The sequence below is a fragment of the Schistosoma mansoni genome (genome assembly GCF_000237925.1).
Source record: "Schistosoma mansoni, WGS project CABG00000000 data, supercontig 0111, strain Puerto Rico, whole genome shotgun sequence".
NCBI lineage: Eukaryota > Metazoa > Platyhelminthes > Trematoda > Strigeidida > Schistosomatidae > Schistosoma > Schistosoma mansoni.
Window position 1 is genome coordinate 1135433 of NW_017386032.1, and position 13696 is coordinate 1149128.

Below are 13696 nucleotides of genomic sequence, written 5' to 3' on the forward strand. Positions count from 1 at the left end.
AGATTTTACAAATATATTATTCCTATTTAACGTCTTACATAAACTCGGCGCCCAAATACTGTGAAACTATTTGCTCTAATTTAGACAAAAGTTCTTATACTGTTTTACGAAATCAGTTCAAGTAACTTTTGTTTCTGGCTAATCCAAAACTTGTGCTACATTTTTAAAATTTATTTCATACTACTAATCATTTTTAATGGTAAAATTAAGAGATGTAATGTCTAAAAAAATTACTGAATTTCATATCAAAATCTGACGTAATGAGGTTTTATTGAAGCAGTCTCACTGTTTGTGTTATTTTGTGGGAATAAAGTGAAACATACTGTATCAAATAAATGTAAATATTTTAATAGTGTTATCAGTATAACCGACTTTCAGATTGGACTGGTTTATTCTATTTCGTATTACAAGTTTTCCAATCGTATCGGCTTAGATTTTATTTACAATTATTTCGGATCATTTTGCTATTTTTATCTGTTGAAGAGTCCAAATCAAGCGGCAAGCCTGAATTTTAGCAGACATTTCCTTGTGTGTGTTGCTGGAAAATCAACAAACGGTCCTCTTAATCTGGAGAATTTCATCATGCCACTACGATTCCATTGGCAGCGTGTTCGAGATATCGTGATTCTAGGAGATAGTCATTTAATTGGGCCGTTGGAATGGGTGAAATTAAAAAATCTTCCAAGAATATTTATCGTCGACGTAAGTTGATCATGGAAATATCTTCCATAGCTATAAGATCTGGGTCGTTTAAAAATATTGTGAAATGTCTTCACTGAAATTTTATTTTAAAAATTGTCACTACCTATGTTATTCCATTACCGAAAACGACACTACGCGAATTCTAAACAAAAAGTGTGCTCTAGTTTTTGAGTTAGAAAATAATCAAGAATAATTGTAGTATATTAAAGAGTACCTCTAAATTACAGACTCGACATACATTTCGGAGTTCCATATATGTTATAATTTATATTCAAATACGATGAAATAGTCTGTTAATTTGTTACAGGTGACGAGACAAAATGACCTGGTTTCCGATCACTACCATTATGAACTTAGTGGAATTATTTTTAGTGTTTAAATCATTATGCTTTAGAATATAATTTTCCCTGTAAGCTTTTTTATAATTTACAATCATAAGAAAAATTTGAAAGGAAAAACTATACATTAGAAGTATCTAGGCATGCTTATGGTTGATTAGTACCTTCTAATTAAATATACCATACTAATTACAGTCGAATAAATCCAATCTAGTTAATGTATTCAACATAAACAAGGCGTTATGCAAATTTTTGCATGAAAACTAAGTGATTTGCCGTGATACGAAATAACTTGTTTAAAATACAGAAATATTAACTGATATTTGATTTAACTAAATTAACTCAGGTAACACAAGTGATACAAATTCTCCATGCAATGAATAATTCCTAGTCTCCATATCAATAAACAGGATAAAAAACTGCTTGTCGTTTTGCTAGCCTCGAATTATTTATGACAAATCTTACGCTGAAGACTTATTGAAAAAGATAAGGAATTATCTGGTCTTGCAAGGAACTATTGTATACAGACACATTGACAATGTCTCTGAAAAAATGACGGGAAAATAGCATTCTAAAATGACAACGGACTAGTAAATAGAAGTTTTCTCTAACCGAGGTAATAATGTCACGCAGGTGAAATTTCGACTCTAGAAAAACAGAAATCCAAATTTACAGACAGAAAGTAGCAAAATAGCAAATAGGCGGCTCTTGGGAGGATTTAAACACACACAACGATACTGAAACAAAAACTTTAGTTTTACTGCAAATACACATTATCAGATCAAAAAGTATAAAGAGAAAATATGTTCAGTTGAGTGCCTCGAAGTACTTTACTAAGAATGTACATATGCCGAAAGAGACTGATCAGTTACAGTTGTTAAAACCAACTACGAGAAAATGCAAACCCTTACATGTAAATTATAATTGGAATCAGTATTTTTTGAATACAAGTTAGGTCTTGTTGAATACATTTGTGGCTATTTCATTCTCACTAAAATATGGTAAAATTCTCATTCGATAGTTTTTATTGTTTATCAGTAGACTTTCCATTTGTCCTAGATTTGATATTTTGTTACATCCAACATTCATTATTAGGCTAGATGTCATTTCTTTTCAAAAAAACATAGGTTTAATTATTTCTTACTATTCATGTAGTGGTACTCATCCAGAGCTTAGTTTTATAAGTGTTATATGTTATATTCATATTCTATTAACCATGGATTTACATGAGCGAAAACTGATTTGGCGCGGAAATTCGTGTGTTAATAATTTCAACTGACAAGCAACATTCACAAACTGGATAAAAAACAAAATTAAGTCAGTCGGTTTATTTGGTTAACTTGACAATTTTGTGTATTGAGTAGTATCACAAATTTGCAAAGATAATCCACCTATGTTAAAACTTGTTGATTGGTTTACATCAGTAAATTTGGAAACACTTTACCAGCCTAACAGGATGTTCAATTTATAAAGGATTCAGAAGTTTAGTTAGTTAGCAGTGGAATGGTTATTAATTTTCGTCTGTTCAGTAATGTACTTTTCATTCTCTTGCAAATCAAACAGTATAGTTGTCAGCTATTTGTTTTCTTGTCAGACTGTATGAACAGATGTTGCTCGGTTAATTAGAAGTAAAAAAAGTGTTGTTTTATTTACTACCCTTAAATAATCTCTCAGTGAGTTTTGGGGAAACGAGTTAAATGGAACAATATGCCTTCCTCTCAAATTAACAAGATTCTTGTTTCATAATCATGACTAGTTTATCAGAATATATTTTCAAAACACTTATTACGTCCTATTGGGAATACATTTTTATAAGTGATCTCATTGACAGTCGAGTTGATAAAAACAAATAGAAGAAAATGAAACGGATGACAGATATATCCAATTTCATTGCAATCACGAACCGACCTAAGTTAGACCACCATTGGAAACCTAGGGGAACTGGATGGCCATTTCGTCCTCGTGTGGGACTCCTTAGCAGTCCAGATTCCCGACCCCAGTGTTCTGTAGGTTAAGCGTTCGGGAGCAAGACCGAAGGTCCTGGGGTTGATTCCAACCTGGGGGGGGCGTGGATGGGCGCTGATGGGAAATTTCATACTAAGATAAAACAGCCACCCAGTGCTTTCAGGTTTTTAATAGTGGTCTAACTCAGATCAGTCCATGATTTCAATGAAAGTCAACCACTTCCACAACCCCATACTGACAGATATATCTAATGTTACTCACTAAATTTTATTAAACTTAAAAATGGCTAGTTTTTCAAGCTCAAAATGTTCATTTTTGTCTTTTTCTTTTTCCACAGGGTGATCCATGCAGTTTTAATGACCTACACTCAGTACATTTATGTCAGTGTAATGCTTGTGTAGTGCTTGGTTACAGTGCAGAAGAGCCTCATTCACAATGTGTTGATCCAAGTCTTCAAGACAGAGTGACATTATTATGCGCAATGAATATTCGATCATTATTACAAAAGGAACAACATTTGGTCCATTTAACAACAGAATTACGTATGTCTATTAAGTTTATTTAAAATATGACAAAAGTATGCAATTTAATCCACATAGTTCCTTAACTGCCAAAGGCATCTTGAAACGTCTTTGCTAATTGTAATTCCAATGTTTAATATTTGATTTAGATGTCAAATGAAACTTTTTAAATGTATGCATCAAAAAAGAATTACAATTCATATAATATTTTTCATTTAGTAATATGGATACTGTTGAAAATGGCACTGACGTAATCATGATATTCAAACAAAAAACTGAATTTTCTGGTATTTAATGATCTTAAAACTTTTATGTTACGATTCACATGGAATAGTTTAAAAATCTGATCAGTAAAGATTTTAAGTTTGATCTTGTATAGATAAGTGGTTATCGATAATTTAAGTTCAAAATTATGAATTTTAACACGAACACATTAGGTAAAACTTCCCTAACATTGAATTTAAAATGAACCAAAACAAATTAATCTATTTAACAGATAGTCTATACCTTACTATTTCTTAAAAGATAGGGTCATTTACTGGTTTCGTTAGTGAACTTGAAAATACCTCAGTTTGTAAACGACCAAATCAACACTGAATAACGTCTGTTCCGTTAGAGATTTATATATTTTACATAACAGTTTACTGATATTTAGACGCCTGATTTTTTACTGTATCTAACGTAACTCTTGACTTCTCGTTAATATAATAACATATTATGATACACACCAGTTTGACAAGATACTTGCTTTGATCAGTATATCAATAATTATTTTTTTACATTTTTCTGGCCTAGAATAGCAGATTAAACATGTTTAGTTTTGTATTTGATTTTCATCACTAGCAGACATTAGTGAAGAACCGATGGACAAAAGGCAACATTGAACATCTATTTCATCTTAGTTATTGACTACTCAACTATGGGTGTCCATTACACCAAATAGAACTGAGCACATAATATATAGGCTGATGAATTCACAGCACCAAAGTCAGTTTATGATGAAAATTGCCTAGGAAATAGCACATATTTTTGAAATATAACCTTAATAAATATTCGATTTCTTTGAATTATCTCAATTTTTTCATCATTAACCAGTATATACACACATATACATTTTCCTTCCATTTTATATTTTCTAGATTATGAAAAAAATGCCTACTTATTCAGTTCAGGTGACATACATGAAAATGATTACAAATTACCAGTATGGTTTAGTGAACCATTTGCTCGGGGGATTATTTTTAGCAACACTTTACTATATAGTTGTTTGAGTTCTGTAAGTGGTTAAATTTTGTAAATTAAGAAAATGATTGACAATTTAGTAAATAGATAAACACCAATAGTGAGCAATGTATATTACTTACTTTACTTACTTACACTTGTTACTCCCAATGGAGCATAGGCCGCCGGCCAGCATTACAATGTATATTAGTAATTGGATAATATGAATATTTAATCTTAATAGACAATTACAATGTATATATCCAGTTGGTCAGTGGTTTTGCCCTTTTTATCAGTAAATTGAATTATCATGATAGTTGCAAGCAATTAAGCACTGAGAAATGAATCATGGTCAAATCCATAATTTTTCTTAAAATTATGCTTGAAGACTATTTCCAAGATGGTATAATGGAATTCAGAAAGTTTTAATAAAGCTATTTTACTTATTGTGTTTGATTTTAATGGCTGGAACTTTGTATTACTTCAATCGACACATGGTTTTTGAGAAATTTTATTTAGACTTCAATGGATTATTTGTATTTTTAATCCACTTATTTCTCGATAAAACAAAACTAACAGCCACTAGGGTGAATTCAAGTAGTTTGGAAGTATAGTGATCATTTTAATGTTTACAAGTACCAAGTAAAATTTGAAATGAATAGATTGCTACAAATGCTCTTTTCCTCTGGTATCGCTACGACTAGCGATGATAGTTTCTAACGGTAGTATTAAACCATGATTGTTCATTGCAGTACTTTACAGTCGTTTTTTTCGTTAATTTGTACGATTGAATTATTGGATGTCTGTTAGTCTATACTCTCTGTAAATGCTTCCATTTAACAAATAACTACATCTCGATTGTATTTCGTAATAACTGATGGAGTAAACTTAGTTGTTACTGTAACCCCGTAGACGAAAGCGTCTAATTATTTGAAATAATCCCATAAAATTTATGCATAAGTGCTGAATCTTTAAAATGACAAAAATTGCTCATTATCAATTTAACCGCTAGTCATTACGAAACATATATAGTGAAGAATATTTAGAAGACTGAATACAGAACAGAAAGTTAGGCGTTTTTTATTCTTAGAAATAAATAACCTTGCTAATTTCATAAGTCAATTTTTCGTGGCTTGTGGATACAATATATGGAAACAAATAAAATGCAGAATCATAGTTGTAAATAATCTAATTTACGAACTTTACTCATTTAAAACGAACATATAGACATGGTTCAAAAGAACAGAATAAAGGATTTATAAGGAATATAGTCATGGAGTAGTTAATTCAGTCTTACAACACAATGTTAAAGAATTTACATTAAAATTATATACTTAACGATTCACAAAGCTTTTGTGTAAAATAATTTTTTTAAAAAATACCCCTTTTTCCGTTTAGTTCTTTTACAATGATAATATATTTCGTTTCCTTCGAGTTTTAATTTCTGGACAGTCGACTGATGAACTTGAAGCATCATTTTCTGTTGGAGCAGGTGAGATTAATTAATCATATAATCGTATAGTAATAAACAATACCCCTAAATAAACATTCCTATAGGTATTTAACATTTTTATGCTAACTTCGTTAGTTTTAATAAAAATTAAGCATCGATGTCACTTTGGTAGCCTACTATATGTATGTGCTTCTTATTCAGGTTCTCATCTAGCCAGTTTAGTGCTCTTGTCTTCATCAACTTCCATCCTGTCTTGATTAGTGATCAAGAGGATGTATACAAATAATTACACTACAACACATAAGAAGTTTATTAAAACTATCGTCACATTCTGTAACAAATAACCAGTGAGTGACAAAGCAGATTATTGTTTGGTCTGACTGGCAGCTAAGTTTTCAGAATAGTTAACTTTAAACATCATGGGTAAAATAATAGTTTTGCCTCAGACACCTTTCAACTCCGTTTGGGACCTCTTTGAAGCTACCTCAGGTCCTAAACTCGGGTAAAGTAACTAAGTATGTAAGAATACTACTTCTGTCACGTAGCATGAAGTATTTTCCTAAATTTAAAATAAGACATCTCGGATTTTACAAAATTTTCAAAGGCCTTGATTTTATGTGACCATAATAAGTTTAATATTTTTTAACTAATCGTAAATGTAGACATATTAGTTTCTAGGGGTTTTAGTACTGAAAACACGTCAATAAATGAAAAAGCATTTAAATGTAGGCAAGAATTTTTAGTTGCAGTATGCATTTGCTACTCAGTTATGAACTTAAAGTCGAGTTATTGAGTAAAAACTTCGAGCCCCGTCCCATCTCTAGATGTTTGGGGAACAGAGCAGAATTTACCATTCTTAAATATAATCTATTTAGTCTAAACTATTAAGTATAAAACTTAGCGAATTTATTGGGTTACATTAACCTTCATTACATCAATTAGGTTAAAGCAAAAGTAAGTACAAAATATATCAGGACAAAGCCAGTTACGCGATGAAGAGAATATCAAAATAGTAAATAGCACAAAAATATGTCATAGACTAAATATGCTACTAATTCATGTATTATCGATTTTGAAACTCAAAGATTAAGTTTAATACATAAAATACCAAGACTGCATGATACTGTCTAACTTAGTTCGATGTCGAAACTCGAATAATTGATAGAATACATCTGGAACCCTATCTTAATCTTGCTAAGTAAGGTTTATTCTAAAAATCACATTTATCCTGGAAGTAAAGTATTCATTGATCAAAACGTTATCACTTTATGTTTCAATAGTCAGCTTCGACTAGCCTTGTATGAGTTTTCAGTAATTCCTACTCCCAATATACTCACCAACTGAAAAGCAGATTTATACGAAACAGTCATCTCGGTTTAGTGGTTAAATAAACCAACGGCTTCGTAGAAATATTAAGCTAGTTTTAGCAAGGAAACAAAATTGCGTTCATGCATGTTTTCAGGTTACACAACATGGAAGGTAAAAATAATATTTATGCCTACATGGCTAAAGGTAACAACCTAAAATATTTTGAAAAGTTTATTTGAATATTTTGTAACCTAAGAAACATTGATTGCTCAAGCATATTAAAAATCTGTTACATCTACACATTACGGTATACACATGACATGAGTTTGTAAAAATTTAGTTCAGATTTTGAAAACAGAAATTATTTATCATGTTTTTTCTTCTTCAACTTCGTGATAAAATATGTCTACAACAACAAGCAACACCACAGTCAACTCGAATGGCTGGAGTAAAAGTTTCTTTGAGGGGATTTCGTCATGCACCCTTCAAATTCTTAACTCGAATATCACTTCGAGTAAGTACAGAAATTATCAACTTTTTGGTGAATATATAACAGATCTGACAGGCTCTAGATTTCTGTCGAAACATATCGTCAAGTGATCATATACTTTTTTCTCACACAGATATGTTGATCTACCATGATGAGTGAAACCTTAGAAGGTTGTTAGGGCATTTACAAGCAAACAACCTGTCAATTTATTCGCCTAAAATATTCCCTACATTTTCTGTTGATTTTGACCTGCAACTGGCAGTTAAAAATGAAACGTTTTAATTAAAATAGTTTATTTACTTCAATTTTAAAGTTTTCAGGATGAGGTTATCTACAGCGTTTTCAACGTTCCTTAAGGTCATAATTAGTAAATTTGGTTATTTTTTCGTTCATTTATTAGGTGAGTGCTGTATATTAGAGTATACATGCCAAATGTAGTGCAGCACGACATATCAAATGAAAAACATAAATATATGGCAATTAGGACTTGAAATAAAATCTTTCATAAATATTAAATTCAAATATCGAGCACTCATTCACGAAAGAAACGGAAAAATGACCGAAAGTGCTGGGTATGAAGCAATCAGTGAACCTTGAAAACAATGCGGATAATCTCAGTTCATTTTCTTACTAGAATTCTAGCTGTGGTTTGTTGTGTAAAAGTAAAACTTTCTGCTTCACCAGGGAAATACCTATTATAATTCTAGAGCTGTACCTTAATATAGTAACCTTACAATGAAAATTAACTTTTTTTATTTTTTCAAATTTTGTTAGAGGCATCTCAAAAATAGTAAATTTGTCTAAATTTTGTCACAAATGTCTTCATTTTGGTGAAAAAATATATATTAATCATGCACGGTACGACACTACAAGTAGTTGTAGGGACGGCCCTCGGTGAATTCAAGGAAGTTCTAAGAAGCTCAGGAAGAGCCGAAGACAATCCATACAATCGTCTTTTGGAAGGACATTCCAGAATCTTGACGTGTAGCTTCCCAATTGGACAAATACTAAAAACCACAGCACGAGGATTGGATGACTGTAATGAAGATTTTATTTTTACTAAAATCTATAAATACCTGAGTATTTTGTACCATACTTAACACTGTTTGGAATAAGATTCCTCACGACTAGTCTTCTGAGTTGCGGCTTGGAAGGTCCAGGTGTTCAAGTACTGAAGTTGTGAGCGGTAAAGCAAAGAAAATATAAGTTCCAGATATAACAGTAGTAAGGTACACTAAGGAAATGGACAGTATAAATTCGGAAATTTTGCATTAACTGCTGTCACATACTTTGTTGCATGTGGCATCGTTTGCGCAAGAACACACTACGAAGTGGTGTCAATGAGAGTAAGGATAAAGATATCTGTTGCAACAATCTAAAATTATACTTAGTGAAGTAATTAATGAGAGTGAAGATTTGTAGTCCAGGTGGATAGCTTTGGTAGTGTTCGGTTCTATGAGCTAAATGGTTTAATTGACAAACTTCATTGTCATCATGGTCAACATCATCAGCACCTACTTCATGGAAAAGTGAGCTTCCGACTATTTTACAAGCATGAGGTTAGTCCATTATGATGACCTTGTTTGCTTCTGCTTACTGTCGAGATTTTATCATCTTTAAGTATCTTTTTGTTCTTGTTGATATTTTCGGTCGGTTAAACTCTGACCATGTGATCATTCGATCTCACAAATCGGATCTATGTTTCTGTCTGTTGGTTGATGAGTGATCTGAATGCAGTGCTTCTGTAGGTTTCTTGAAGTTTCCTCGGTCGATAAATTTGGTAGTTTTTTAAAATTATATCCCTTGTTGTCTGTATGCAATAAATGATAGCATCTTGCTCTTTATCACCACTGATCTGTGTTTGTGTATAAGTGTAGAAAAAATCTACTTTATCCAACGTTCTGTCTTCTGCAACTGTTTTTTGTTGAATTCGTAGGCAATGTTTCAGTTGTCTTCATTCACTGTTGGGTATGACAGTCTTCATTGGATGGAATGTGAGTTGATTGTGTTCGCTTGTTGGGGACGATGATTCTAGAAGGCCCCAAAATCTTAGTGGTGATTCCTAAAACTTTTTTCATTTATGCTGTGATGATCTAGTTATCGTCGGCGCTTATGTTGTGGCATGTCTATCTGCTGAACAAATTTGATTACGTTTCGTGGGTGACTATTGTTTAGGGATACAGTATGTCGATTCATAGACAAAAGTCGACAAATCATATGGTCAGAGGTTAACCGACCAAAAGTATCAACAAGAACAAAAAGACACTTAAAGATGATAAAATCTCGACAGTAAGCAGAAGCAAACAAGGTCATCATAATGGACTAACCTCATGCTTGTAAAATAGTCGGAAAGCTCACGTTTCCATGAAGTAGGTGCTGATGATGTTGACCATGATGACAATGAAGTTTGTCAATTAAACCATTTAGCTCATAGAACCAAACACTACCAAAAACAATAACAAACTCTAGGAATTTACCATGGCTTCGCAAAATTTTAACGTGACCAATTAGCTACAAGTTGCTACTAGAGATATCACTCACTCCATTTTTTTGAAAAATCCATAGGTGTATATAAAAATATACTCTTTGAGGAACATCGTTCTATAATTGTCTACGCTATGTGATTGCTAACTAACCGAACATTTATAATAATATAATAATCCAGGTGCTAGACTATGTCATCATTTTTCAGTATGAAAAACTAAATTCCTCACACATTCTGAATGAAATTAATGAAACTGACATTGAGTTACTTAGTCGACAGAAAGATACTGAAACTGACTAATTAACTCGGTAGTTGAATAGTGAATCAGTCAATCTACAACTTCTTTATATAGTTAGTGGCTCAACAGAAACAACAGTGAGACACTTTTGGGACTCAAATTCATTTAGCAATAGAAAAATCAAACGTTGATTGCAGTACATAATTCATAAAATAAGATTATGGTCATAAAAAGTGAGTAACGATTTGTTGAACAATTAACTGGATTCTACTTATAGATATTACTTTTTCGTATCAATCTATAATTTTCTTGTGACTAATTACAATGAATAATGGAGAAAGAAACCAAATTTATAATTGTGAAATACAGGATCATATTTAGTGGTTTTATTAAGCCTTGACTGTAGGAAAATCCTAAACGATATATATATAACTTGCTTACGCCTGTTATCCCTCATGAAGGAGCATAAGCCACCACCAGCATTCTTCATCAAACTCTGTCCTGGGAAGTTCTATCCGATCGCTATTCATTCTTTTGACATCTGTCTCCAATTCTTGGCGCAGTGTGTTCTTCGGCCTTCCTCTTTTCGTTTCCCTTCAGGATTCCAAGTTCGTCCTCTTGGTCTCCCACAATGTCCGAACATTCCATGTACCTATATTAATTTTTCCTCCGATTATTAGGAGGGGCATCGGTCTCGTGACCTCGGAAGAACCTCAGTTTTCACCATGAGGTGTCATAATTCTTCCTTCAACTCCCAGGGCAGAGCTATAAATGGTTTAATTTGTTTATTCTGGTTAGCGCTGTTTTTTAGCAAGGTTGTATTCTACGGGGTAAGATTGCTGACCCCATGCTTAACCCTCCTCCTTTACCCGGGCTTGGGACCGGCAGTAGTTTTAGAGCTTTTTATTTAATTTTAAAAATGTTGCTAGAACTAAATAAATTTAGGAATAAACTGAGTTTAAGTGATCATGCATTCGCTAACGGAGTGTCAGTTATCGAATCATATGTTTGATGTCAAAAAATGGTGTTTCGTGTGAAATAAAAGTTATTTATAAATAAATGAATTATGACAAGTCGACAGAAAGTGTACCACTATTTTGTTCTATATATATTCCATGTTATAATGTAGCAGAGGCTATCTATTAGCTCAATTTAATAAATGAGTATGTGATAAATTATAAATTTTGTGTATTCTTATAAGGCTCTAATATTTAACAAAATAGAATCATTTAAAATATATCATATGTTAAACTACAGTATAAAGAAGTTATACTACGTATGAAAATTTGAGTGTACTGAAGGAATTCACTACCTTTTGAAGGGGGCCAGTCGTACTGGCTTGGAATTGTTGTACGAGAAATAAACTTAAATGTCTAGGGTTTATCAAATTTTGAAAATCAAAGGGACTTTGCTGTTACTGAAGACAATAGTATCCAAGCTAAATGTAGATCAACGTAAAGTCTGATATAAGGATTGGAGGGAAGAATGGACAAAGAGACCATTATTTCTATCTTTTGTAGGTTGTAAAGTAACAAAATTGCTACACCACTTAGAACCATACATACATGGTCATTTGTATAGTTTGAGAGAGTGGAACATTTACATTTGATTGAAAAATAAGTATTTCCGGTCGAACTACTTATAAGTACCATATATATATTCCTGGTAAATTCCAAAGAAAATAACTCAAATTTAATATTCATTACACATATAAAGGTGAAATATGTTTTACAATAAATTGTACAGGCTGATCAAACATAGTTATCAGTATTCTGTGAAAATCAAGAATTACGTTTTGTTGGTTAAAAAATTTTAATGAATCAAAAGTAACTATTAAAATAATCATCCGTAACGATTCACTCAGTTTGATCTATAATTGACAATCTATATCATTAGTCGTAAAGCTGTACACAATGACTAAAAGTAAATAATCTTCAAATCTGTGCTAAAAACAAAATATAAATAAATGCATGCTACTTAAATGAATAAGTTAAAACAAATGAGCTAAACTGTTTTGCAAAATAGGGATTAATACAACAACAAAAGCTTTCAAACCGTACCAAATTAACTTGTCATATAGCCAAGGCAAATCATCGACACTACCAGATCTAAGCTACAAGAAATAAAAGCTATCAAATAACCTATTAACGTTGTAACAAAAAATGTGCAGATGAAGTTGAAAGAATGTAGATTTATAGTAAGTATTAAGAAACGAAATTCTAGTGAATTTCTATGTTCGATACGTCCATAAATTTCATACTGAAACATGGGCATGGTATTCTGTGCCAGCCATTTAGATAAACAATTTTATAAATCTTTTTTTTTGGTGTTTATGTATGAATTATTTATACGTAGTACATGCACATATACATACAATTGGCTCAGTAAATTAAAATGTGTATACTTACTGTTGAAAATTTTAGAAGCCACTTACCTTTAAAGATGTCTACATTCGCTGTATAACATGTTGGCAGATTCTATGTCTTGGATTGTATAGATGGCAAGAAAATGGTTTCCGATATGTTATTGCTAATCCAATGCCAGATACTCAAATTTATGAAAACGATATGGTAAGTGTTAAAAGTCATATAAAACTGATTTTGATTGAAAGTACCTATACGGTTGAAGATTTCTTCCTAGGACAGGCAGACTTTTAAAAAGTGAAATTCGTCAAAACTTATCATGTAAGGGGATATTTATAAATAGATGTCTTTACAATCCGAAGCAGTGTCATAAAATCCATAATGATGTAGGTCATTTATGTAGCACTTGTCTTAAAAACTCATTAAGCTGCAAGAGATTTATTAACCAACTCAGTAGTTTTCACTTTCGTCAAATACCCGGTTGTCCGGAAAAACTATCTGACTGTATCAAACGTGTGCAAACGATAAATTGTTATCATTTTATTTTTAAGTAAACAGCTTTAGGATTTGATTGCTTCAGAGATAATATGCATTTGGAACCAGTACGGATAA

At 32.0% G+C, this 13696-nt stretch overlaps 2 protein-coding genes across 2 annotated transcripts in view; both read left to right on the plus strand.

Annotated features, from left to right (window-relative positions):
• Positions 1-3570, plus strand: part of Smp_166620 (calcium-activated potassium channel) — a gene marked incomplete at its 3' end in the record, with an annotated part of 27528 nt that extends 23958 nt beyond the window's left edge. The window contains exons 11-12 of the mRNA XM_018792826.1: positions 484-702; positions 3343-3570. Coding sequence (XP_018644340.1) covers positions 484-702; positions 3343-3570 — 447 coding nt within the window. The remainder of the gene's footprint in view (positions 1-483; positions 703-3342) is intronic.
• Positions 3571-3749: 179 nt separating this feature from the next.
• Positions 3750-13378, plus strand: Smp_166630 (hypothetical protein; the record flags this gene model as incomplete). The annotated part of the gene is made up of 5 exons (XM_018792827.1): positions 3750-3813; positions 4666-4802; positions 6146-6239; positions 7928-8022; positions 13196-13378. 5 exons carry the CDS (start codon positions 3750-3752, stop codon positions 13376-13378), a joined length of 573 nt encoding a protein of 190 aa, XP_018644341.1.
• Positions 13379-13696: the final 318 nt, after the last annotated feature.